The sequence below is a fragment of the Pan troglodytes genome, chromosome 20, assembly GCF_028858775.2.
Source record: "Pan troglodytes isolate AG18354 chromosome 20, NHGRI_mPanTro3-v2.0_pri, whole genome shotgun sequence".
In the NCBI taxonomy this organism is placed as follows: domain Eukaryota; kingdom Metazoa; phylum Chordata; class Mammalia; order Primates; family Hominidae; genus Pan; species Pan troglodytes.
This window is the reverse complement of record NC_072418.2, coordinates 20,926,460-20,951,398: the sequence shown is the minus strand read 5'-3', so window position 1 is coordinate 20,951,398 and position 24,939 is coordinate 20,926,460. Positions and strand designations below refer to the sequence as shown.

At 56.8% G+C, this 24,939-nt stretch overlaps 1 protein-coding gene across 1 annotated transcript; it reads left to right on the top strand.

The window, feature by feature from the left end:
• Nucleotides 1-20,151: 20,151 nt before the first annotated feature.
• JUND (JunD proto-oncogene, AP-1 transcription factor subunit) lies at nucleotides 20,152-22,025 on the top strand. Its single transcript, XM_009435021.4, has one exon. The coding sequence runs from the start codon at nucleotides 20,291-20,293 to the stop codon at nucleotides 21,329-21,331; it is 1,041 nt and encodes a 346-aa protein (XP_009433296.4). The 5' UTR covers nucleotides 20,152-20,290; the 3' UTR covers nucleotides 21,332-22,025.
• Nucleotides 22,026-24,939: the final 2,914 nt, after the last annotated feature.

Here is a 24,939-nt window from a genome sequence, read left to right as displayed (position 1 = left end):
ACTGCACACTAGCCTGAGTGACAACGTGAAACTCCATCTCAAAAAAAACAAAAAGCGGAGGAGGAGGGAGGAGGAGGAGGAAGAAGGACAGGAGGGCTCTCCCTCTCCCCTCTCCCGTCTCCCGTCTCCCTCTCCCTCTGTCTCCCTCTCCCCACGGTCTCCCTCTCCCCACGGTCTCCCTCTCCCCACGGTCTCCCTCTGATGCGGAGCCGAAGCTGGACTGTACTGCTGCCATCTCGGCTCACTGCAACCTCCCTGCCTGATTCTCCTGCCTCAGCCTGCTGAGTGCCTGTGATTGCAGGCGCGCGCCGCCACGCCTGACTGGTTTTCGTATTTTTTTGGTGGAGACGGGATTTTGCTGTGTTGGCCGGGCCGGTCTCCAGCTCCTAACCGCGAGTGATCCGCCAGCCTCGGCCTCCTGAGGTGCCAGGATTGCAGACGGAGTCTCGTTCACTCAGTGCTCAATGGTGCCCAGGCTGGAGTGCAGTGGCGTGATCTCGGCTCGCTACAACCTCCACCTCCCAGCCGCCTGCCTTGGCCTCCCAAAGTGCCGAGATTGCAGCCTCTGCCCGGCTGCCACCCCGTCTGGGAAGTGAGGAGCGTCTCTGCCTGGCTGCCCATCGTCTGGGATGTGAGGAGCCCCTCTGCCTGGCTGCCCAGTCCGGAAAGTGAGGAGCGTCTCTGCCCGGCTGCCATCCCATCTAGGAAGTGAGGAGCGCCTCTTCCCGGCCGCCATCACATCTAGGAAGTGAGGAGCGTCTCTGCCCGGCCGCTCATCGTCTGAAATGTGGGGAGCGCCTCTGCCCCACCGCCCTGTCTGGGATGTGAGGAGCGTCTCTGCCCGGCCGCCCCGTCTGAGAAGTGAGGAGACCCTCTGCCTGGCAACTGCCCCGTCTGAGAAGTGAGGAGCCCCTCGGCCCGGCAGCCGCCCCGTCTGGGAAGTGAGGAGCCTCTCTGCCCGGCAGCCACCCCGTCTGGGAGGGAGGTGGGGGGGTCAGCCCCCCGCCCAGCCAGCCGCCCCGTCCGGGAGGGAGGTGGGGGGTTCAGCCCCCCGCCCGGTCAGCCGCCCCGTCCGGGAGGGAGGTGGGGGGGTCAGCCCCCCGCCCGGCCAGCCGCCCCATCCGGGAGGTGAGGGGCGCCTCTGCCCGGCCGCCCCTACTGGGAAGTGAGGAGCCCCTCTGCCCGGTCAGCCGCCCCGTCCGGGAGGGAGGTGGGGGGGGTCAGCCCCCCGCCCTGACGCCGCCCGGCCAGCCACCCCGTCCAGGAGGGAGGTGGGGGGTTCAGCCCCCCGCCCGGTCAGCCGCCCCGTCCGGGAGGGAGGTGGGGGGGTCAGCCCCCCGCCCGGCCAGCCGCCCCGTCCGGGAGGTGAGGGGCGCCTCTGCCCGGCCGCCCCTACTGGGAAGTGAGGAGCCCCTCTGCCCGGCCAGCCGCCCCGGCCGGGAGGGAGGTGGGGGGGTCAGCCCCCCGCCCGGCCAGCCGCCCCGTCCGGGAGGTGAGGGGCGCCTCTGCCCGGCCGCCCCTACTGGGAAGTGAGGAGCCCCTCTGCCAGGCCACCACCCCGTCTGGGAGGTGTACCCAACAGCTCATTGAGAACGGGCCATGATGACAATGGCGGTTTTGTGGAACAGAAAGGGGGGAAAGGTGGGGAAAAGATTGAGAGATTGGATGGTTGCCGTGTCTGTGTAGAAAGAAGTATACATGGCAGACTTTTCATTTTGTTCTGTACTAAGAGGAATTCTTCTGCCTTGGGATCCTGTTGATCTGTGACCTTGCCCCCAACCCTGTGCTCTCTGAAACATGTGCTGTGTCCACTCAGGGTTAAATGGATTAAGGGCGGTGCAAGATGTGCTTTGTTAAACAGATGCTTGAAGGCAGCATGCTCCTTAAGAGTCATCACCACTCCCTAATCTCAAGTACCCAGGGACACAAACACTGCGGAAGGCTGCAGGGACCTCTGCCTAGGAAAACCAGAGACCTTTGTTCACTTGTTTATCTGCTGACCTTCCCTCCACTATTGTCCTATGACCCTGCCAAATCCCCCTCTGCGAGAAACACCCAAGAATGATCAATAAAAAATAAATAAATAAACAAAACAAAACAAAACAAAACAAAACAAAACAACAAAACAAAACAAAAAAACCAAAAAGCAAGGGTGAGGGTACCGGGCAAGGGCTGGCACACTGTAGATGTGAAGGCCTCCCTGGCCCTCTGTTTTCCCTTAGAGAGGATGAGTCAACCTAGAGACACCTTCAGAGAGCCAACCTTCCTGAACCACTTAAGAAGCAGTTTTGTTTTGTTTGTAATAACTAAATTCCCTACTTTATTCAGATTTCCTTCGTTTTTACCTAATGTACTTAACAAAAAAAATTGAGGTGGTTGGGTGCGGTGGCTCACGCCTATAATCCCAGCACTTTGGGAGGCCGAGGCCGGTGGATCACCTGCAGTCAGGAGTTCAAGACCAGACCAGCCTGACCAACATGGAGAAACCCCGTCTCTATTAACAATACAAAATTAGCCAGGTGTGGTGGCACATGCCTGTAATCTCAGCTACTCAGGAGTCTGAGGAAGAAGAATTGCTCGAACCCAGGAGGCAGAGGTTGCAGTGAGCGGAGATCGCACCATTGCACTCCAGCCTGGGCAAAAAGAGTGAAACTCTGTCTCCAAAAAAAAAAAAAAAAAAAAAAAAAATTGAGGTGCCTGGCGTGGTGGTGGCTCACGCCTGTAATCCCAGAACTTTGGGAGGCCGAGGCAGGAGGATCGCTTGAATCCAGGAGTTCGAGAGCAGCCTAGGTAACATAGTGAAACCTCATCTCTACAAAAAATAAACAAAATTGGCCTGGCATGGTGGCGTGGCCCCTGTAAGTACCAGCTGCTCAGGAGGCTGAGGTGGGAGGATTGGTTGATCCCTGGAGACCAGGCTGCAGTGAACCAAGATTGAACGACTGCACGGTTTGACCTCTGCCTGAACGACAGAGGAAGACCTTGTCTCTAAAAAATAAATTGAAGGCCAGGCGCGGTGGCTCATGGGAGCCATGACTTTGGGAGGCTGAGGTGGGCATATGGCTTGAGGCCAGGAGTTCAAGACCAGCCTGGTGAAACCACGTCTCTACTAAAATACAAAAATCAGCTGGTTGTGGTGGTGCACACCTGTAATCCCAGCTACTTGGGAGGCTGAGGCAGGAGAATTGCTTGATCCCAGGAGGCGGAGGTTGCAGTGAGCCAAGATCATGCCACTGCACTCCAGCCTGGGCAACAGAGTGAAACCCTGTCTCAAAAAATTAAAATAAATTAAGGCAGGAGTCACATAACATAAAATGAACCACTTTAAAGTGTATAATTCAGGGGCATTTAATACACACACACTGTTGTGCAACCATCGCCTCTAATTCTAGAACATGTTCATCCCTTCCAAAGGAGACCTGGTCCCCATCAGCAGTTACTCCCCATTCCCTTCCCCCAAGCCCCTGGCAACAAGGAAGCTGCTTCCTGTCTCTGTGGATTTGCCTGTCCTGGACATTTCATATCAATGGAATCTCACACTGTGTGGCCTTTCATGCCTGGCTTCTCTCACTCAGCATCGTGTTTTCGAGTTTTGTGCACGTGGTAGCACAGACTAGTGCTTCATGCCTTTTTTTTTGAGATGGAGTCTTAAGTCTTATCCTGTCACCCATGCTGGAGTGCAATGGTGCGATCTCGGCTCACTGCAACCTCTGCCTCCCGGGTCAAGCGATTCTCCTGCCTCAGCCTTCTGAGTAGCTGGGACTACAGATGTGCGCCACCACACCCAGCTAATTTTTGTATTTTTAGTAGAGACGGGGTTTCACTATGTTGGCCAGGCTGGTCTTGAACTCCCGACCTCATGATCTGCCCGCCTCAGCCTCCCAAAGTGCTGGGATTACAGGCATGAGCCACCGTGCCCGGCCTGCTTCATGCCTTTTTGTGGCTGCATCATATTCCATTGTGTGGGTGGAACACATTTTGTTGATCCTTCATCAGCTGATGGACATTTGGGCTGTTTCCAAGGAAGGGAGTTTACTGAGTGTTTAATCTGCAGTGGGCACAGGTCTAAGGGCTTCCTCCCAACCCCTGCCCCAGTTATGAGGTCATCCTGTTAGCACCATGCCCATTTACCCATTTCGTAGTTGGAGAAATGAAGGCACAAACAGGTCCCTGAAAGAACCACAGGTCAGCTCTTTGGCCTTTATACTCTGGGGATGGGGATAGAGGCAGACATTAAGGAAGGCAAGAATTAAATATGGTAATCCCAGAGCACTTTGGGAGGCCAAGGTGGGCAGATCACCTGAGGTCAGGAGTTCAAGACCAGCCTGGCCAACATGGTGAAACCCCGTTTCTACTAAAAATACAAAAATTAGCAGGGTGTGGTGCCGTGTGCCTGTAATCCCAGCTACTCGGGACGCTGAGGCAGGTGAATCACTTGAACCCGGGAGATGGAGGGGGCAGTGAGCTGTGACTGCGTCACTGCACTCCATCCTGGGCAACAGAGTGAGACTCTATCTCAAAAAAAAAAGAGAGAGAGAGAGAAAGAAAGAAAGCCAGCCAAGAATTAAATATGATCAATTCCAGGTGAGTGAGTCTCCCAGACAGTGGGAACAGCATGTGCAAAGACCCCGAGGTGGGAATACATAGCTGTACTCAAGGGAAAGCTGGCATGGAACAAGTGAGTGGGGAGAAGAAGAGGGGAGTAGACGGCAGCTGCTGGGGGGCCTGGGGATATGGGGAAGGATCTAAGATGGACTCAGATGGGAAAACAGAGAGATTGAGAGATGCAGGAAGAGAGAGGGAGCAAGACTGGGAGAACAAGGAAGAGATTGGGCCTCAGCATCTCAAGGCCTGGCTCCAAGTAGCCAAGGAGGCCTTGTCCTCACCCAAGTCCCTGCACCCCAGACTGCTGACACCCTGACTGCATCGACAGTGGCAACCACCATGTGCCCAGAAGGATGTCAGTACACGGTAAGTGCTCCAAAAATGTTGAATGAATGGATGAACACAGGAATGGATGGATGGGTGGATGCGTGGTAAGTGGATGGGTGGCTGGATGAATAGGTGGATTGGTGGATGGATGGGTGGGCGGGTGGATGGATGGAAGGGTGGATGGTGGACGGATGGGTGGATGGTGGGTAGGTGGATGGGTGGATGGATGGGTGGGTGGGTAGATAGGTGGATGGGTGGACGGTGGATGGATGGGTGGATGAGTGGATGGTGGATGGATGGATTGGTGGGTAGATAGGTGGATGGATGGATGGATGGATGGTGGATGGGTAGATGGTAGATGGATGAGTGGATGGTGGATGGATGGTGGATAGGTAGATGGTAGGTGGATGGTGGATGGATGGTGGATGGGTAGATGGTAGGTGGATGGTGGATGGATGGTGGATGGGTAGATGGTGGATGGATGGGTGGATGGTGGATGCATGGGTGGGTGGGTAGATAGGTGGATGGATGGGTGGATGGGTGGATGAGTGGATGGTGGATGGATGGGTCGGTGGGTAGACAGGTGGATGGATGGCTGGTGGATGGTTAGGTGGTGGATGGGTGGATGGTGGACGGATGGTGGATGGGTGGATGGTGAATGGGTGGATGGTGGATGCATGGGTGGGTGGGTAGATGGATGGATGGTGGGTAGATGGATGGATGGTGGATGGGCAGATGGTGGATGGGTAGATGGTGCATGGATGGATGGCAGCTGGGTGGAGGAATGGATGGATGGATGAATGGGTAGATGGTGGATGGATGGGTGGATGATGGACTGATTGGTGGATGATGGATGGATGGGGGATGAGTGGATGGTGGATGGGTGGATAGATGGACGGGTGGGTGGATGGATGGTAGATGGGCAGATGGTAGATGGATGGGTGGATGGTGGATGGATGGGGGATGAGTGGATGGTGGATGAGTGGATGGATGGGTGAGTAGGTAGATGGGCGGATGGCTGATAGAGGGAGGAAGACCTGACACTGAGGTCCGCTCCATGAGAAGCAGCGTCTCCCACCTTCTAGCAGATGACTGAGTGGTGTCTGGTGGAGGAACTTGTCCAGTCCTTCCCGAGGTCTCACCCACCCCTCTGCAGCCTCAGAAGACACCCCCAGGGTGGAGGCTGGAAAGTTGGGGCTGGACAGGGTGCTATGAGCGTAGGCCAAGCAGAGGCGTGCCGGCTGGGTACCAGATGCCGCTACCTGCCTCTGCCGCTGAGTCAGCATCACCATGGCAACTGGCCCTGCCGGATGCTTCTCTGGGCACATCCCCGTCACTGCAGCCACCACCGTCACAGCCACCTCCTCACAGGGGGCAGGGGCAGGGGGAGCAGCTATTTTTACACAGTTTGTGTGCAGCACTCAGGGGCCAGGGTGCTCACCTTCCCTACACCCCCTCCCCTGTTAGTGTCAGCCCCACCATCTCCTGAAGGGGGCTTGGGAGGATGTTGTCACCTGGGGGGGGCATTATGAGAACAGAGGAGGGACATGTACAAGGGCTGAGTGGCTGGACTGCAGGAGAGAAGAGAGCCAGGGGCGATGATGGGGAAGAGTGGCCACAGCAGGGAGCCACAGAGGGTGTGGGGAGGCCAGAGGGGCACTGACGGAGGGCACAACAGGGATCCCTGTGACCCTGGGCAACCTCCACATCCCCAAAGCCTCCCCTGCTGCTTCTGGAGCATGCATAATGGTAGGAAAAGTGAGGCAGGGAGAGCAGTCACAGGCTCCACCTGGGCTGGCCAAGGACTCAAGCCACCCCCCACCCTCCCTGCTTAGGATCTGGAGGCCCCTGTAATCCCCCATCTCTCCTCACCCCGCGCCACGCCTCCTCCTGGATGTTCCCTTAACACACCTCAAATTCAGCCCGGGCACAGTGGCTTACGCCTGTAATCCCAACACTTTAGGAGGCTGAGGCGGACGGATCACGAGATCAAGAGGTGGAGACCAGCCTGGCCAATATGGTGAAACCCTGTCTACTAAAAATACAAAATTAACTGGGCATCGTGGCGCGCGCCTGTAATTCCAGCTACTCGGGAGGCTGAGGCAGAAGAATCGCTTGAACCTGGTAGGTGGAGGTTGCAGTGAGCCGAGATCGCACCACTGTACTCCAGCCTGGGCGACAGAGGGAGACTCCTCTCAAAAAACAAACAAACAAATACCTCAAATTCCTCCCCAGGGCCTTTGCACGTGCTACTCCAGCTTTCAGGAACACCCTTCCCTGGGGCATCCTCATGGTGGCCCTGCTGCTGGTATCATGGATCCTCTGGCCCCCCCACCCCACACTCCCTCCGCCTGCTGTCATTTGCTTTCTCACCACCTGACTTTATATCATTCACTTCTTTCAGTTGTTCCCGTCCCAAGAATGAGGGGCCACTGAGTCACCTCACAGCACATAGCCCACACTTCGCTTCGCTGGGCTCCTCTCTGAAGTTTCAGGGACAGGGCGGGGACTTGGGTTGACCGATGGCTCCAAAGGCAGGCATGACCTTCCTTTCAGGCCACAAGGCCCTATCAGAAGTCAGCAGTCAGTGCGTGAGCCAGGCCTGGAGGCTAACACCAGGGCCAGGAGTTATTCCACCACAGGTTCTTCCAGGAAGCCGCCTCCTCCCGGGAGCCTGCCTGGGTGCCTCCAGGCCACACCCGGAGCTCCACCTCTCTTACCTGGTTGTCTCTCTGTCTCTGTCTTGCTCCTAGATTTTTTCCAGCCTCCCTCTCCCGCTGTCTCTCCTTCCAACTCATTTTTTTTTCTCTTGGTTTATTTCCAAGCCACGATATTGCTTTTCTCTTCCGCTATCTCGAAGCTCTGGCCCTCCAATCAGGAGGCCCGATTTAGTATAGCCTCACCCAGAACGTTGGGGCCGTTCCTTTGGCCTCGATATACCCACTCAATAAATGGGCTTGTCCTAGAGCTTAAGGCCTGCCCCTGGGGGGAAGGAAATTCCGGTGCCGGACACCCTTCCCCATCCCCGGTTCAGGGCCCCGGCGGGGAAGGGGTTAACCACGCGCCGTCCCTTCCCCCCAGCTCTGCATTTAATTAGCAGTCCGGTGGGGCGGCCTAGCTGGGCAGGCGGGGGAAAGGGAGAGAGGGGGTGGAGAGGAGATCAGGGGAGACGGGAGGGAGAAGGGGATAGGGAAGAGGGGAGGGGAAGCTGAAGCAGGAAGGGGAGGGAGAGGAGGGGGCTGGAGAACCAGCCCGGAATTCACAGCCTCGCAGGTGTCCCCGCTCCAGCCTCTTTCTTGGGGTGGAGTCCCCTCCCACACCCCCTTTTCAAGGCCGAACCCAGCGCCCACACTAAATGTCAACTCTCCCCATTATCCGGTTGAGGAAACTGAGGCCATGCAGAGGAGGTGATGTGCCAAGTCGCAGCTCGGGGCAAACGTTTATTCGCAGGTATTTGCGCAATGGAAAACAAGCCCAAACCAGCTCCAGGTCGTCCGGCGACCTGGAGGAGCTGGGAGGGGGCGGTAGTGTGGGACGCGGGCTAGCGGGCTTAGCACCAGCCAGGCCACGGCCGTTCCCGTGCCTCAATTTCCCTCTCTGCACAGAGCCCAGTAAATTGCTTGCAGGGCCGACCGCCCCCGCCCCCATCCCCGCGGCCTCCAGCGCCGCGTGGGGTGGGGGCCGGGCTGCCGAAGCGTCCGCGTCTACGCGGCACCACCTCGCCCTGACGTTGGCGCTGACGCCACCCGCCAGCTCGCGGCGGGGTCCGGCAGCCCCGGGAAGTTAACTCTTCCACTGCCGCCGACAGCTCCGGGACCCCTCCCCCCGGATCCTTTCTCCCCCCCTCCCATTAGGGGAGGGGCCACACGCTGAGGACCCCGCAGCTAGGCGAGGCAGGAGGCCTCCACCAGCCTCCAGGCCTCTGCCCGCGCCGTTCCCTCCGCCTGGAATGCGCCTCCCGCCCCAACCCAACCCCGTGTTTACTGCGACTTCCCTCCCTTCGGCCTGGCCCTGACCCCTCCGGGGCAGGGCGTGTCCGTGTCTGGCTGCTAGTACCGGCCCGGGGTGGGGTCCTCTCTCCCCAACAACTCGCTGTTTCCAACTCAATGTCTTTCCCCCCATTTTTCATTCGAGAACCATCGAAGACCAGGAAACTTATGGACGTCACCTGGCCAGGGACTGAGCAGCGCCTGCCCAGCTCCTAGGGCTCCCCGCCCCCACCCCTGTACGCGGAGATGCCCAGTCTCCCGGCGGCGGAGAGGACCCCGCAGGCCCCGCCCTTCCCCAGGGGAAGTGAGAATAGGGCGCCCACCCCCGCATTCTCGCCACTTCCTCCCCGGGAGAGCGAGAGGCGAGGAGCAGGGGGGAGGCGGGAGGCGGGAGGAAGGGGATGCGGGGGCAGCGGGAGGCGGGAAGGCGTGGGGTCTCTCCACTATTACCCCTGCTGTAGCGCTTAAGGGCCCCATGTGCACGGCCTTTGATACCACTCAGACAACTTTGGGGTCCCCCAAAGTTGCTCCTTCCTTGGGGTCCTTTCTGAATCAACGCGGACCCTGCCGGTGCCTCCCCATCCCCGCAGCCTGGGGCAGCGGCCTCTTCACCCCCTGCCGCCTGCCTTGCCTCCAATTCCATCTACTCCCCATCTGGGGCCCAGATCCCTTCCGCTGGCTGGGGGCCAGGTCCAGCGCCCCCTCTGCACCAGTCCGGACCCCTAAGCTCGCTCTAGGAACCCCCAGTCTTGGTGCAGAAATGCAGCCCACGATGTGCAGGGCCAACTGGCTTCGAATCTGCCTTCCACATACTGAAGCCTTTCTTGGCTGACAGCCTCAGTTTGTCCATCCGAAAAAAGGGGACAAAGCATATCTAGATGGCTCACGCCTGTAATCTCAGCACTCTGGGAGGCCGAGGCGGACGGATTACTTGAGGTCAGGAGTTCCAGACCAGCCTGGCCAACATGGTGAAATCTCGTCTCTACAAAAATACAAAAATTAGCCGGGCGTGGTGGCGCACGCCTGTAATCCCAGCTACTCAGGAGGCTGAGGCAGGAGAATCGCTTGAACCCAGGAGGTGGAGGCTGCAGTGAGCCGAGATAGTGCCATTGCACTCCAGCCTGGGCGACAGAGCGACTGTGTCTTAAAAAAAAAAAAAAAGAATACCTGGAGAATGGGTTTCCCATCTTGGCAGCATGAATACTTCCACTCATTCATTAATTCACTCATCCATTCATTATTCTACGAACTCATCCATTATGCTACTTACTGCATTCATTCCTTTACTCATTCACTCATTCATTGATTCACACACCACAGACAGCCAGGGAGGGCGGCGGGCCACAGGGGCCCACATCTCAGCGTGGACAGACGTCAGGGGCCCACAGGACCGTGGGTGGGGACAGCCCCAAGGCTGCAAATAAACGTTTGCCCCGAGCTGCATCCTGGCATGTCACCAAACCAAACCGAAGCCTCCCCAGAGAGGCCCCTGTGGGGTCCCCTGCCCAAGAGGCAGCTGCCTGCCACCTCCCCCACCCCTCCCCATTCAGGCACCACCCTGCCCTCAGTCTGTCAGCGGGGAAATGGCTCAGTACCTGGAAAAGCCACGAGTATGTGGTCGGATGCAGGCAAAACCCACACATCATGGTGGGGGGGGGGCACCTACAATAATGGGTTGCATGTTAACAGATCAACACACATTCATCAAGCGCCTGCTGTGTGCTGGGACCCACAGGACTGGAGCATCTGCCAAGTGGGTCCCTGTGGCCCCTCCTGCCCTTCTGCTTGGGGCTTCCCTGCCTTTGATAAGACTCAGACATTCGAAGTCCAGCCCCAGCCCTGAGTGTTCCTGAGGCGGGAATGCCTGACTTTGCTCTCATTTCATAGTTTTTTGGTTTCCTTCTATTTATAGCAAGAGAAACTGGTTTTCCATTCTTGGTGGTGACATGAAGGTTCCCTTTTAAAATGTATTTACTGAAGTAAAAACAGAAAAGGGGGCCAACTTAAAGGAAAATCGTGAGACCAACCTACAGCATGCTTCTCTAAAATGACCTTGCTTCCAGTCCCCCAGAACATCACCTCTGGGCGGTGAGAACCCACCTGCCCAGCACACAGCGGGCACTCAATAGAGCATGGTCGCCGGGCGCAGTGGCTCATGCCTATAATCCCAGAACTTTTGGAGGTCGAGGCAGGCGGATCACTTGAGGTGAGTAGTTCAAGACCAGCCTGGTCAACATGGAGAAACCCCATCTCTACTAAAAATACAAAAATTAGTTGGTGTGGTGGCATGTGCCTGTAATCCCAGCTACTCTGGTGGCTGAGGCACTAGAATTGCTTGAACCTGGGAGGCAGAGATTGCAGTGAGCTGAGAACGTGCCACTGCACACCAGCCTCAGAGACAGAGTGACACTTTGTCTCCAAAAAAAAAAAAAAAAAAAAAAGCATGGTTGAATCGATGAATGATGGTATGTGAGTTTGGCCCAAAACAACCAAGAAACAAAAAACCAAACCAGCTTTTTTTTTTTTTTTTTGAGACAGGGTCTCGCTCTGTTGCCCAGGCTGGAGTGCAGTGGCACGCTCTCAGCTCACTGCAACCTCTGCCTCCCAGGTACAAGCGATTCTCCTGCCTCAGCCTCCTGAGTAGCTGGGATTACAGGCATGCGCCACCACACCCGGCTAATTTTTCTATTTTTAGTAGAGATGGGGTTTCACCATGTTGGCCAGGCTGGTCTCGATCTCCTCACCTTGTGATCCGCCCGCCTCAGCCTCCCAACCAGCTAATTTTTCTATCTTTTTGTAGAGATGGGTTCTTGCTATGTTGCCCAGGCTGCTCTTGAACTTCTGGGCTCAGGAGATCCTCCTGTCTCTGCCTCTCAAAGAGCTGGGATTATAAGCATGAGCCACCCTGCTCAGACTACAAACTAATTTATCTTTTTTTTTTTTTTGAGACAGAGTCTCACTCTGTCACCCAGGCTGGAGTTCAGTGGTGCGATCTTGGCTCACTGCAAGCTCCGCCTCCCGGGTTCACGCCATTCTCCTGCCTCAGCCTCCCCAGTAGCTGGGACTACAGGTACCTGCCCACCACGCCTGGCTAATTTTTTTTTTGTATTTTAAGTAGAGACAGGTTTTCACTGTGTTAGCCAGGATGGTCTCGATCTCCTGACCTCATGATCCGCCCGCCTCAGACTCCCAAAGTGCTGGGATTGCAGGCATGAGTTACGGTGCCTGGCCTCTTTTTTTTTTGGAGACGGGGGTATCGTCATGTTATGTTGGCCAGGTTGGTCTTGAATGCTTGGCCTCAAGCAGTCCTCCTGCCTCGGCCTCCCAAAGTGCTAGGATTGCAGGGGTGAGCCATTTTGCCTGGCCCAAACCAATTTCTGAAGTTGGTCTAAAGAAAGCAAATTCACTACCTTCTGATCCCCAAACCCTCTGGTTCTCCAGTATCTACCTGTGAAACGGCCTAACCCAGGCCTGGGCATACAGGAAGTGCACATTAAATGCATGCTGGATAAGTGCAGGGGTCCTGTCTGTCCTAGGGTGGGGTAGGAGGGTAAGTGGTATGGGAAGTTCTTTTCTCCCTGTGCTATAATAAGAGGCTTTGGAGACTGATTCTATATGGTCAGTCAATCAACAAACACTTGACTGAACCATTCTTCTAGGCCTGCCCAGTTAGTAAAAATGGTCATAAAGCTGGCAGAGCCAGGTTCAATCTGGTTCCATCAATGCTGAAGGGGGGCTGACTGTGCCTCAGTTTCCTCATCTGTAAAATGGTTTTATGAGGCAGGAGGGATCCGGTGCCAGTCCAGAGGGCAGGGCCTGGGTCCCCTCCGAGAGGCTGGGCAGACACCTGCGCTGGACTGGGGACAGACTGCGGTTCCTGCTCCTGGAGAGGGCGGAAGCCTGGCAGGAGGGGAACAGAGAGGCCTCAGCCTTCTCGGGTAACTTGATCCTCAGGAATGTGCGGGCCAGACAGCGCCCCCAGCCCGAGTCTGGCGCCCCACTCCCGACCGCCCTGCGGGGGTCCGGCAGTCGGGGCACTTTCCCTGCAAGTCCCGCCTCTGCGAGCCTAAGGGTCCTAAGCGCCGGATTAGGGTCCTCACAAGCCCCACCTCCCCGCTGTGGGGTCGTGAGTGCCTGGCTCCACCTCACCCCTTCGGCTGCCTGCTTAACTCGGTTTTCTTTGGGGCTTTCCGATTTATCAAGGTGATTTTTGGTTTCTGGGTGTTCAAATAAAGACTAAAAATTAAACTGCAGCCTCAATTTACCCGGGCCCAAGCGATTCTCCCACCTCACCCTCCCAAGTAGCTGGGACCACAGGCGTGTACCACCATGCCCAGCGAACTTTTTTATTTTTGTAAAGAAGAGGTTCTCACTAGATTGCTCAGGCTGGTCTCAAACTCCTGGGCTCAAGCGACCCTCCCTCCTTGGCCTCCCAAACTGCTGGGATTACTGCCGTGAGCCACTGTGCCCGGCCTGCAGGTTGCTTTAAACAATAAATCTCTGCGCTGGGGAAGGACTACAGCCGCAGCGATTCAAACCCCGGCGGCAGCGGGGCGTCAGGTTCGGCTTCTGCTTGGAGGGCAGGGTTCTCTCTGGCCTAGCCTGTACGACTCTGGGCACGTCGCGCGCCCCCTCCAGACACTGCCCTGAGAAGTGGGATAACGTCCCTCACCACTCGTGGAGCTGCTGCTGGGATAAAGGTGAAAATGCAGAGTCCCGGACCAAGCCCTAGTGTTGCCCCAACCTCATCTGCAACTTTCATTGCCTTGGGGGTAAATCCCTCCTGAGCAGAGGTGGAGGCGTCGGCACTCCCCTTCTCTTCCTTTGGCACTCACTGGCTTCCCAATCCAGTCCCACCTGCCTCCCCACCTTCTAGAAATGTGTCCAACTGGTTCCTGCCCCGGGGCCTTTGAACTGGCTGTTCCTATTACCGGAACCCTCTGATCCCCCAATAATTGGCAATTAGGTCCAGCTTGTCTGTCACTTGGTGTTACGTCCTGGGCCACCCCTCCCAGATTACCCAAACTCTAAAATATCAGCCCCCTCCATTACCATCTATGGCGGGGACACCATTGATTCTCCTGAAAACTGCGCCGGTCTGGCTCTCCCTTGGTGTGGGGACCTACAAAGGTGCAGATGTTGGTCTTGTTCATGTGTGCCCTTTCCCCTGGCTTACAGTAGGGGCTCAATCAGTGTATGTGGATTGAATGAATGAAAGATCTCTCTAGTTCATTGTATGGGACTAGCTGATGGTGTTAGAGACACCCTCCGCCCCATATGTCCAAAGTGGCTTCAGATCTGTCCCGGAGGAACCCCCACTCTGGGAGGACAGAGCTGGACCAACAGCTGCTGTGGTGTCAGGGCTGGGACAAATGGAAGGACAGGAATGGGGTGTCCCAGAGGGCTCTCTGGCTGGGAGGAGGAAGGAGAGGGTAGGAAAGGGCATTGAGGTGGAGCAACAGAAAATGCGAAGAGAAAGAAAAAGGGAGGCCAGGTGCAGTGACTCAAGCTTGTAATCCCAGCACTTTGGGAGGCTGAGGCGGGCAGATCATGAGGTCAGGCTCAAGGCCAGCCTGACCAACTTCGTGAAACCCCGTCTCTACTAAAAATACAAAAAAATTAGCCGGGCGTGTTGGCACATGCCTGTAATCCCAGCTATTTAGGGAGGCTGAGGCAGGAGAATCGCTTGAACCCAGGAGGGGAAGGTTGCAGTGAGCCAAGATCAAGCCACTGCACTCCAGCCTGGGCGACAGAGCGAGACTCCATCTCAAAAAAAAGAAGAAAGGAGCCCTTGGGGGTGGCAAAGGCAGCTTCCCACACTTAGGGGCCAGGAGAGGCCTTCCCCATCCAGTCCTGAAGACCTCCCCTCCCCTTCTATGGAGGAGACAGAACAAGACACAGATAAGGGACAGACAGGTCTTAGCCAGATGGAGAGGATTGACGACGGTCCTAGGGGACATGGTCAGGAAGGGTTTCTTGGAGAAGGTGGTGGGTTTTGAAGGATGAGTAGGAGTTCGCCAAGAGTGTAAGGGTATTCCAAGCTGAGAGAACTCAAAACCAAAGAACTGCAGTTACATTTGGGCAAATAATACAATCATAGAAAGCATTTATTGACCCCTTACTATTTGTTTTTTCTTTCTTTTTTTTTGAGTTGGAGTCTGACTCTGTTGCCCAGGCTGGAGTGCAGTGGTGCGATCTCGGCTCACTGCAACCTCCTCCTCCTGGGTTCAAGTGATTCTCCTGCCTCAGCCTCCCAAGTAGCTGGGACTACAGGCGTGCGCCACCACACCGGGAGAATTTTTGTATTTTTAGTAGAGACAAGGTTTCACTATGTTGGCCAGGCTGGTCTCGAACGCCTGACCTCGTGATCCACCTGCCTCAGCCTCCCAAAGTGCTGAGATTACAGGCGTGCGCCACCACACCCAGCCTGACCCCTTACTATTTCTTCAAATCCAATAAAAATCGCAATGCTTTTCCTTTCTCCACCATCGTGGTGTGTTCTTGACTCCACTTCTCGCCATATCTTCTCACAAGACTTTCAGGATTAAGCGATTCCTGGACAAGAAACAAAAGCAAAATCGTCCCATTCCCCAGTGGATTTGGATGAAAACTGGAAATAAAATCAGGTACAACTCCAAAAGGACACTGGAGAAGAACCAAGCTGGGTCTATAAGGAATTGCACATGAGATGGCACACATATTTATGCTGTCTGAAGGTCACGATCACGTTAGCATATCAAACTGAAAGTGTCACCACTATCTGGAGAGTTCGACGTGTTTTCCTCTCTGAATCTGTTATGAACGTGTGGGTTGGCTGGGTTCAGTAATAAATATGTGAGGCCTTTCATTTAAAAAAAAAAATCGCGATACTCCACAAAGTAGGTAGGTTTATTTGCTCAATTTTCATGAAGGAAAAGCTGAGGCTCAGAGAGGTAACAGGCCTCTGTATCTCACGTGCCTGCCTCCAGGAAAGTGCTCCACTCAGCTCAGGCTGTCTCAGCCTTCCGTTCACCAGACCATCTCCCCAGCTGCCAAGGCTGAGGCCCAAGTTCAGGGCAGGGCCTCCGTAGGCCGCCCACTCACCTCCTGCCTCAGGGAGAGGCATGACCCCGTCTCCTCCACTCTGGCCCCACTGCACGGGACCCAGAGAGGGGTTCCCAGGGCAGGGCTGGCTACAGGTCTGCGGGCTGGATCTTGTCCCACTAGGGATCTCTTTGTCCAGGGTAGAACCTGGGCTAGAGAGCACAGAGACCCATGGATCTGAGTATGTATCTGTGTGTACCTGCGTCTGTCTATACAACACGAATATAGACAGACACAGGTGCACACACAGACACACACTCCAATAGGCAGACAGACACCTTCCTAACCAATCTAGAGACAAAACAAACCCACACCTCCAGTTCCCTGCCCTGGCAATTTGAATCCCAGGCCTGCCAGGCCAGGTCTTTATTATTATTATTATTATTATTATTATTATTATTATTATTATTTTAGGCAGAGTTTCGCTCGTTGCCCAGGCTGGAGTGCAATGGCGCAATCTCGGCTCACCGCAACCTCCAATTCCTGGGTTCAACTGATTCTCCTGCCTCAGCCTCCCGAGTAGCTGGTATTACAGGCATGCGCCACCATGCCTGGCTCATTTTGTATTTTTAGTAGAGACGGGTTTTTTGTTTTTTTTTTGAGACGGAGTCTCGCTCTGTTGCCCAGGCTGGAGTGCAACGGCGCGATCTTGGCTCACCGCAACCTCTGGCGCGATCTTGGCTCACTGCAACCTCTGCCTCCCGGGTTCAAGCGATTCTTCTGCCTCAGCTTCCCGAGTAGCTGGGATTACAGGCATGCACCACCACGCCTGGCTAATTTTTGTATTTGTAGTGGAGACGGGGTTTCACCATGCTGGCCAAGCTGGTCTCAAACCCTCGACCTCAGGTGATCCGCCCGCCTCAGCCTCCCAAAGGGCTGGGATTACAGGCGTGAGCCACCGCGCCCGGCCTATTATTATTATTCTTATTATTGAGACGGATTCTTACTCTTTTGCCCAGGCTGCAGTGCAGTGGCGCAATCTTGGCTCACTGTAGCCTCCGCCTCCCGGGCTCAAGCAATTCTCCTGCCTCAGCCTCCCAAGTAGCAGGGACTACAGGCATGCACCACCACGCCCAGCTAATTTTTGAATTTTTAGTGGAGACAGGGTTTCACCATGTTGGCCAGGATGGTCTTGATCTGCTGACCTCATGATCCACCCGCTTCGGACTCCCAAAGTGCTGGGATTATAGGAGTCAGCCATCGCACACGGCCAGGTCTTTATTATTATTATTATTATTATTATTATTATTTTTAAGATGGAGTCTTGCCCTGTTGCCCAGGCTGGAGTGCAGTGGCATGATTTCAGCTCACTGCAACCTCCATCTCCTGGGTTCAAGTGATTCTCCTTTCTCCAGAGCGGCTGGGATTACCGGTGCACTCCCCACGCCTGGCTAATTTTTGTATTTTTAGTAGAGACAGGGTTTTGCCATATTGGCCAGGCTGGTCTCGAACTCCTGACCTCAGATGATTTGCCCACCTCAGCCTCCCAAAGTGCTTATTACAGGTGTGAGCCACCTCGCCCAGCCTATTTTTTTCTTCTTCTTTTTTTTTTTTGAGACAGAGTCTCACTCTGTAGCCCAGGCTGGAGTGCAATGGCGCAATCTCGGCTCACTGCAACCTCCACCTCCCGGGTTCAAGCGATTCTCCTGCCTCAGCCTCCCGACTAGCTGGGATTACAGGCACCTGCCACCACACCTGGCTAATTTTTTTTTCTTTTCTTTTTTCTTTTTTTTTTTGAGACAGAGTCTCGCTCTGTTGCCCAGGCTGGAGTGCAGTGGTGTGATCTCGGCTCACTGCAAGCTCTGCCTCCCAGGTTCATGCCATTCTCCTGCCTCAGCCTCCCGAGTAGCTGGGACTACAGGCGCCCGCCACCACGCCCGGCTAATTTTTTTTTATTTTTCAGTAGAGACAGGGTTTCACCGTGTTAACCAGGATGGTCTTGATCTCCTGACCTCGTGATCAGCCTGCCTTGGCCTCCTAAAGTGCTGGGATGACAGGCGTGAGCCTCTGCGCCCAGCCTAATTTTTTTTATTTTCGATAGAGACGGGGTTTCACCATGATGGTCAGGCTGGTCTCAAACTCCTGACCTCAAATGCCTGCCTCAGCCTTCCAAAGTGCTGGGATTACAGGCAAGAGTCACCACGTGTGGCCGACAGGCCACCTCTCTTGGTGATGAGGACAGCCTCCCCTATGGCCTTCATGCCCCAGGGCCCAGTTGGGGGCAGAGCCAGGTGAGTAAGGAGGATAGAAAAGGAGTAACGCATGCCCACTGGCCAGGCAGACAAACTGAGGCTAGAGACCACCCACACAAGCAACCTTTTGTTGCATTCACCTTTATTTTTTATTTTTTTTGACTGAAGTCTCACTCTGTCTCCCAGGCTGGAGTGCAGTGGCACAATCTTAGCTCACTGCAACCTCTGCCTCCCGGGTTCAAGCGATTCTCATGTCTCAGCCTCCTGAGTAGCTGGGATTACAGGTGCACACCACCACACCCGGTTAATTTTTGTATTTTTTTTTTGTATTTTTGTATTTCGGCCAGTCTGGTCTTGAACTGCTGACCTCAAGTGATCTGCCTGCCTCGGCCTCCCAAAGTGCTGGGATTACAGGCATGAGCCACCACACCCAGCCCCGCATTCACCTTTAATACTGAGCATCCATTCTATATGAGGCCCTGTCAGCAGGCTCAGCATAGGCAATGTCCCTGACCTTCAGGGACTATGGTCCACTCCATCATTCTGGCAGATTCAGAGGCTACAATAAAGGAGTAAAGTCTGAGGGTGGGGCACTTCCTGAAGACACATCTTTGCACTGGGGGAAGGGAGTACCAAGCAGAGAGCATAGCACGTGCAAAGGCCCAGAGGTACGATTAGTCCTGCAACTGGGAGGCCAAGGATCAGAGAGAGTGAGGGGAAGGAGGTCAGGGAAAGGAGGGTGTGGGCTCCATTCAGACAGAGGTGGGGAGCTGGAGGGGTGCATGCAGAGGCTGTAGGTCAGATCCAGATGTCCTAAGGATCCCTTGTGAGTATTGGTGGGGTGGGTCCATCTCTCCTCCCTCACACCCCCTTCCCAGCCAGTCTTAATAGTGGCTCATTAAGCCCTAACAGCCATGATAGTGGCAACAAGCATGTAATAATTATAGCCGGCATTCCTGCCTCATCAGCCCAGCCCCTGGAGTTGGGCACCCTCGCCCAGGACATCACAGCCCTGGCAGACCTGGGGTTAAAACGTGGGCGGCGGAAGGAAGGGGCTGCGCAGGGGCCTGGACTCCCAGGTTCTAGGGTTCTAAGGGTGGACAAGAGCTCAGGCCTAGTCACAGCCCTGGCCCTGCTGTGACTCCTAGCTAACTCTCGGGGGATGGTCACTCCACCTCTCTGAGCCCAGTTTCCCATCTGTAAAGGCAGGAAGTCGGACTCCTGGTTCTAGAACGCACTCAGTGAAAATGATCAGGATCCAAGCGCTTTCAGCAACTTCTGGCGACCCTCCTCTCCCCTCCCCTGTCTCTTCCTGAGCAATCACACGCGGGGTGGAGGGAGGGAGGGAAGGAAGGAGGGAGGGTGAGGAACGCAGACCTCCCCACACCCCCGGCGAGCCCCCGGACACAGCCCCACCAGGCCTCCAGCCCCGTATCCGCACAAAGCCTCTCCAGAAGGCGCGCTAGGGGAGGCCCTGGCGGCACAGCAGAGCAGGAGGCGCCAAGGAGTTATTTATCCATGCGGGACCCCATCCCCCTCCAGTCCCCGGAGGCCGGCACCGCCCCCGCCCCCGCCCCCGCCCGGCCGGGGCCCCACGCGCGGACACGGGGCGGGGCCTCGGGGCGGGCGGGCGCCTGGTGGCCCGGGCCCATCACGCCACCCGGGACGTGCCTTGGCGGAGGCGGCGCCGGGGAGATCGGTCGTACACAGCGGTCCCGGGGCGGGGTGACCCGGCCCGGGCGCGCGGCCGCCCCCATGACGTCAACCCACAAGGCAGCGCGCTGTTGTGCCGTTTACCGCGCGTCGCCGGGGCAACGGCGGCCGGGCGGGCGTCGGCGGCTTGGCCCCGCCCCTCCATGCAAATGAGCGACGTCACCCGCACCCAATGGCGAACGGGGGCGGTGAGCTCATCGCGCCGAGCCGAGGCTATAAGAGGGCGCACAAGTGGCGCGGCGCAGGAGCCGCCGCCAGTGGAGGGCCGGGCGCAGCGGCCGCGGCCGGGGCGGGCGCAGGGCCGAGCGGACGGGGGGGCTTGGGCCCCCCGGGAGGCCGCGGCCACTCCCCCCCGGGCCGGCGCGGCGGGGGAGGCGGAGGATGGAAACACCCTTCTACGGCGATGAGGCGCTGAGCGGCCTGGGCGGCGGCGCCAGTGGCAGCGGCGGCAGATTCGCGTCCCCGGGCCGCTTGTTCCCCGGGGCGCCCCCGACGGCCGCGGCCGGCAGCATGATGAAGAAGGACGCGCTGACGCTGAGCCTGAGTGAGCAGGTGGCGGCAGCGCTCAAGCCTGCGGCCGCGCCGCCTCCTACCCCCCTGCGCGCCGACGGCGCCCCCAGCGCGGCACCCCCCGACGGCCTGCTCGCCTCTCCCGACCTGGGGCTGCTGAAGCTGGCCTCCCCCGAGCTCGAGCGCCTCATCATCCAGTCCAACGGGCTGGTCACCACCACGCCGACGAGCTCACAGTTCCTCTACCCCAAGGTGGCGGCCAGCGAGGAGCAGGAGTTCGCCGAGGGCTTCGTCAAGGCCCTGGAGGATTTACACAAGCAGAACCAGCTCGGCGCGGGCGCGGCCGCCGCCGCCGCCGCCGCCGCCGGGGGGCCCTCGGGCACGGCCACGGGCTCCGCGCCCCCCGGCGAGCTGGCCCCGGCGGCGGCCGCGCCCGAAGCGCCTGTCTACGCGAACCTGAGCAGCTACGCGGGCGGCGCCGGGGGCGCGGGGGGCGCCGCGACGGTCGCCTTCGCTGCCGAACCTGTGCCCTTCCCGCCGCCGCCACCCCCAGGCGCGTTGGGGCCGCCGCGCCTGGCTGCGCTCAAGGACGAGCCACAGACGGTGCCCGACGTGCCGAGCTTCGGCGAGAGCCCGCCGCTGTCGCCCATCGACATGGACACGCAGGAGCGCATCAAGGCGGAGCGCAAGCGGCTGCGCAACCGCATCGCCGCCTCCAAGTGCCGCAAGCGCAAGCTGGAGCGCATCTCGCGCCTGGAAGAGAAAGTGAAGACCCTCAAGAGTCAGAACACGGAGCTGGCGTCCACGGCGAGCCTGCTGCGCGAGCAGGTGGCGCAGCTCAAGCAGAAAGTCCTCAGCCACGTCAACAGCGGCTGCCAGCTGCTGCCCCAGCACCAGGTGCCCGCGTACTGAGTCCGCGCGCGGGGCGCATGCGCGGCCACCCTCCCCAAGGGGCGGGCTCGCGGGGGTTGTCGTGGGCGCCCCGGACTTGGAGAGGGTGCGGCCCTGGGGACCCCACCTCCCCGAGTGTGCCCAGGAACTCAGAGAGGGCGCGGCCCCCGGGGATTCCCCCCCGAGGGTGCCCAGGACTCGGAAGGGGCGCCCCGGACTCGACAAGCTGGACCCCCTGCTCCCGGGGGGGCGAGCGCATGACCCCCCGCCCTCGCGCTGCCTCTGTCCCCCGCGCGGCCGCCCCGTGTTGCACAAACCCGCGCGTTTCGGCTGCCCCTTTGTACACCGCGCCGCGGAAGGGGGCTCCGAGGGGGCGCAGCCTCAAACCCTGCCTTTCCTTTCCTTTTACTTTTTTTTTTTTTCCTTTGGAAGAGAGAAGAACAGAGTGTTCGATTCTGCCCTATTTATGTTTCTACTCGGGAACAAACGTTGGTTGTGTGTGTGTGTGTTTTCTTGTGTTGGTTTTTTAAAGAAATGGGAAGAAGAAAAAAAATTCTCCGCCCCTTTCCTCGATCTCGCTCCCCCCTTCGGTTCTTTCGACCGGTCCCCCCTCCCTTTTTGTTCTGTTTTGTTTTGTTTTGCTACGAGTCCACATTCCTGTTTGTAATCTTTGGTTCGCCCGGTTTTCTGTTTTCAGTAAAGTCTCGTTACGCCAGCTCGGCTCTCCGCCTCCTTCTTCCCCCGCCGGGGCCTGGCGGGCTGGGCGGGGCCTGGTTCGCTTCCCCCCTACACCCCCGCCTTTCTCTCCTCCCTCTGTCCCTAGCTCCTCCCCTCGTTGGGAAGGAGCAGAGAGCGGGTGTCCGAGAGCGGCCCGCACATCTGGCGCGCAGCGAGCGCCCCCTAGACGCGCCTGGGCGCGGGGCCGGCTAATGTCCAGGTTGGGGAGGGGTCTTGGGTTCTTCGATCTGCGTTTGGAACTAGCTAATGCCTCCTTGCCTTTTGGGAAGGAGAGATTTCGAGGTGGAAAGGGCACAGCCCCAGCCCAAGGCAGGAAGGAAGAGACAGAAACTTAGTAAACTTTTTAACCTTTTGGTCCTTGGTTTGCCTGTCCGTATAAAATGGGGAGAACAGTCGAAAAACTTGCCCCATAAAGTTGTGACGATTAAGAGAGTTTATGTTTACAGAGCAGTGCTTGGCTTACAGTGTAAGCTTTTCTCTTTTGGTGGATCGGGGGATGCTGAGGCCCAGGACAAGCTGATGGACCCAGTACCAGGAGGAAGGTGGCACAGGTGGGATCTAACCCAAGAGGTCTGCCTCCAAGACTGGGATTTTCCAAGTATCTCCCTGAAGTTCGCTTCTCCTCCTCCCAACATCCTACTCCCTACTTTGAGGAAATCTAAGGTTCAGAGAGGTTGAGCAACTGGCTTGACATTACACAGCCTTTTAAGGAGACTGTGCAGAGATAGTCTGACCTTGGACTCCCTCACTTTCAGAGCTTTGACCCGAGGCTTCCTGCTTCTCCTGCCTGCTCTGCCCTTTGCTGTTAAGACCCTGCGCTTTGGGCTTCCAACTCATTGGGGACCCTGAGGGATGTGAACATTAGTGGCCGAGGTCACACAGCAAGTAGGGCTGGTGGCCATGTGTACCTAGCCAGCCCTGTTAGGGAGGGCCACTGAATTGCACCCATTTTACAGACGAAGAAACTTGGAGAGAATGGCCACCGTCCCTTGGTCATGGAGAAAGGCCTTGCCACCAACAGCTATGTTGGGGTTCATTTGTTTGAGACAGAGTCTCGCTCTGTCACCCCGACTGGAGTGCAGTGGCGCCATCTAGGCTCACTGCAACCTCTGCCTCCCGGGCTCAAGTGATTCTCCTGCCTCAGCCTCCAAGTAGCTCGGATTACAGGTGCCCACCATGCTCGACTACTTTTTTGTATTTTTAGTAGAGACAGGGTTTCACCATGTTGGTCAAGTTGGTCTGGAACTCCTGACCTCAAGTGGTCCACCCGCCTCGGCCTCCCAAAGTGCTGGGATTACAGGCGTGAGCCCCCACGTCCGGCCAGGGTTTGGTTTTTAGCTGTCACGTTGCCTTGTGGGAGGTCATGCAGACGTTTCAGCAGGGCCTGAAGGAACCTGCTGAAGGGAACCGAGGCTGAGGTGGGAGAGCAGGGGTGTCTGGACACACAAGAGATCAAGAACCACATCTCGGGCAGAGTGTCACTGGTTGGGAGACCGGGTTCCAGCTTAGGTTCCAGTTGGCATTTGTGAGATCTCAGGCGAGTCCTCCTCCCCCGATGGCCTCTACATCCTGTGCTGTGAGATGCGGGTGTTTGCATCCAGCGTAACATCTCTCAGGTCACAAGTCAGAACTGGGAGGTGCTCAGGGGACGGACAACAGTGACTGCACTCAATGATGGTACCTACTGTGGCCCCCAATTAGTAGAGAAGGGGAAGGGAAGTTTTGAGACTTGCCCAACACCCCTGTTTTTTTTTTTTTTTGAGACGGAGTCTCGCTCTGTCGCCCAGGCTGGAGTGCAGTGGCGCAGTCTCGGCTCACTGCAAGCTTCGCCTCCTGGGTTCATGCCATTCTCCTGCCTCAGCCTCCTGAGTAGCTGGGAATACAGGCGCCCGCCACCACGCCTGGCTAATTTTTTGTACTTTTAGTAGAGATGGGGTTTCACCATGTTAGCCAGGATGGTCTTGATCCCCTGACCTCATGATCCGCCCGCCTCGGCCTCCCGAAGTGCTGGGATTACAGGCGTGAGCCACCGTGCCCGGCCAACACCCCTGTTAAATGGCAGAGCAGCGATTCAAACCCAGGTCTCTTGCTTGCCTGCCCCCAAGTGGTCTAAGGCGAAAGGACTCTGAGGAGCCCTTCAGAGAGGTGGAGGACATACTTTGTTTTTCTTTTTTTTTTTGAGACTGAGTCTTCCTCTGTCGCCCAGGCTGGAGTGCAATGGCCTGATCTTGGCTTACTGCAACCTCCACCTCCCAGTTTCAAAGCGATTCTCTTGCCTCAGCCTCTCGATTAGCTGGGATTACAGGTGTCTGCCACCATACCCAGCTAAATTTTTTTTTTTGAGACGGAGTCTCGTTCTGTCTCCCAGGCTGGAGTGCAGTGGCGTGATCTCAGCTCACTGCAAGCTCTGCCTCCCTGGTTCACGCCATTCTCCTGCCTCAGCCTCCTGAGTAGCTGGGACTGCAGGCGCCTGCCACTACGCCCGGCTAATTTTTTTTGTATTTTTAGTAGAGACGGGGTTTCACCGTGTTAGCCAGGATGGTCTCGATCTCCTGACCTCGTGATCTGCCCGCCTCAGCTTCCCAAAGTTTCTGGGATTACAGACGTGAGCCACCCTGCCTGGCTAAATTTTTTTTTTTTGTATTTTTAGTAGAGACGGGTTTCACCATGTTGCCCAGGCTGGTCTCGAACTCCTGACCTCAGGTGATCCACCCACCTTGGCTTCCCAAAGTGCTGAGATTACAGGTGTGAGCCACTGGGCCCCACAAGTTTTTTTTTTTTTTTTTTTCTTTACAAGATGAGGTCTCGCTCTTGCCTTGGCCAGAGTGCAGTGGCAAGACCACAGCTCACTGCAGCCTTGACCTCCTAGGCTCAACTGATTGTCCTGCCTC

Bases quoted from the DNA above. Each gene is read 5' to 3' on its own strand.
- JUND (XM_009435021.4), top strand. From the start codon at position 20,291: ATGGAAACACCCTTCTACGGCGATGAGGCGCTGAGCGGCCTGGGCGGC.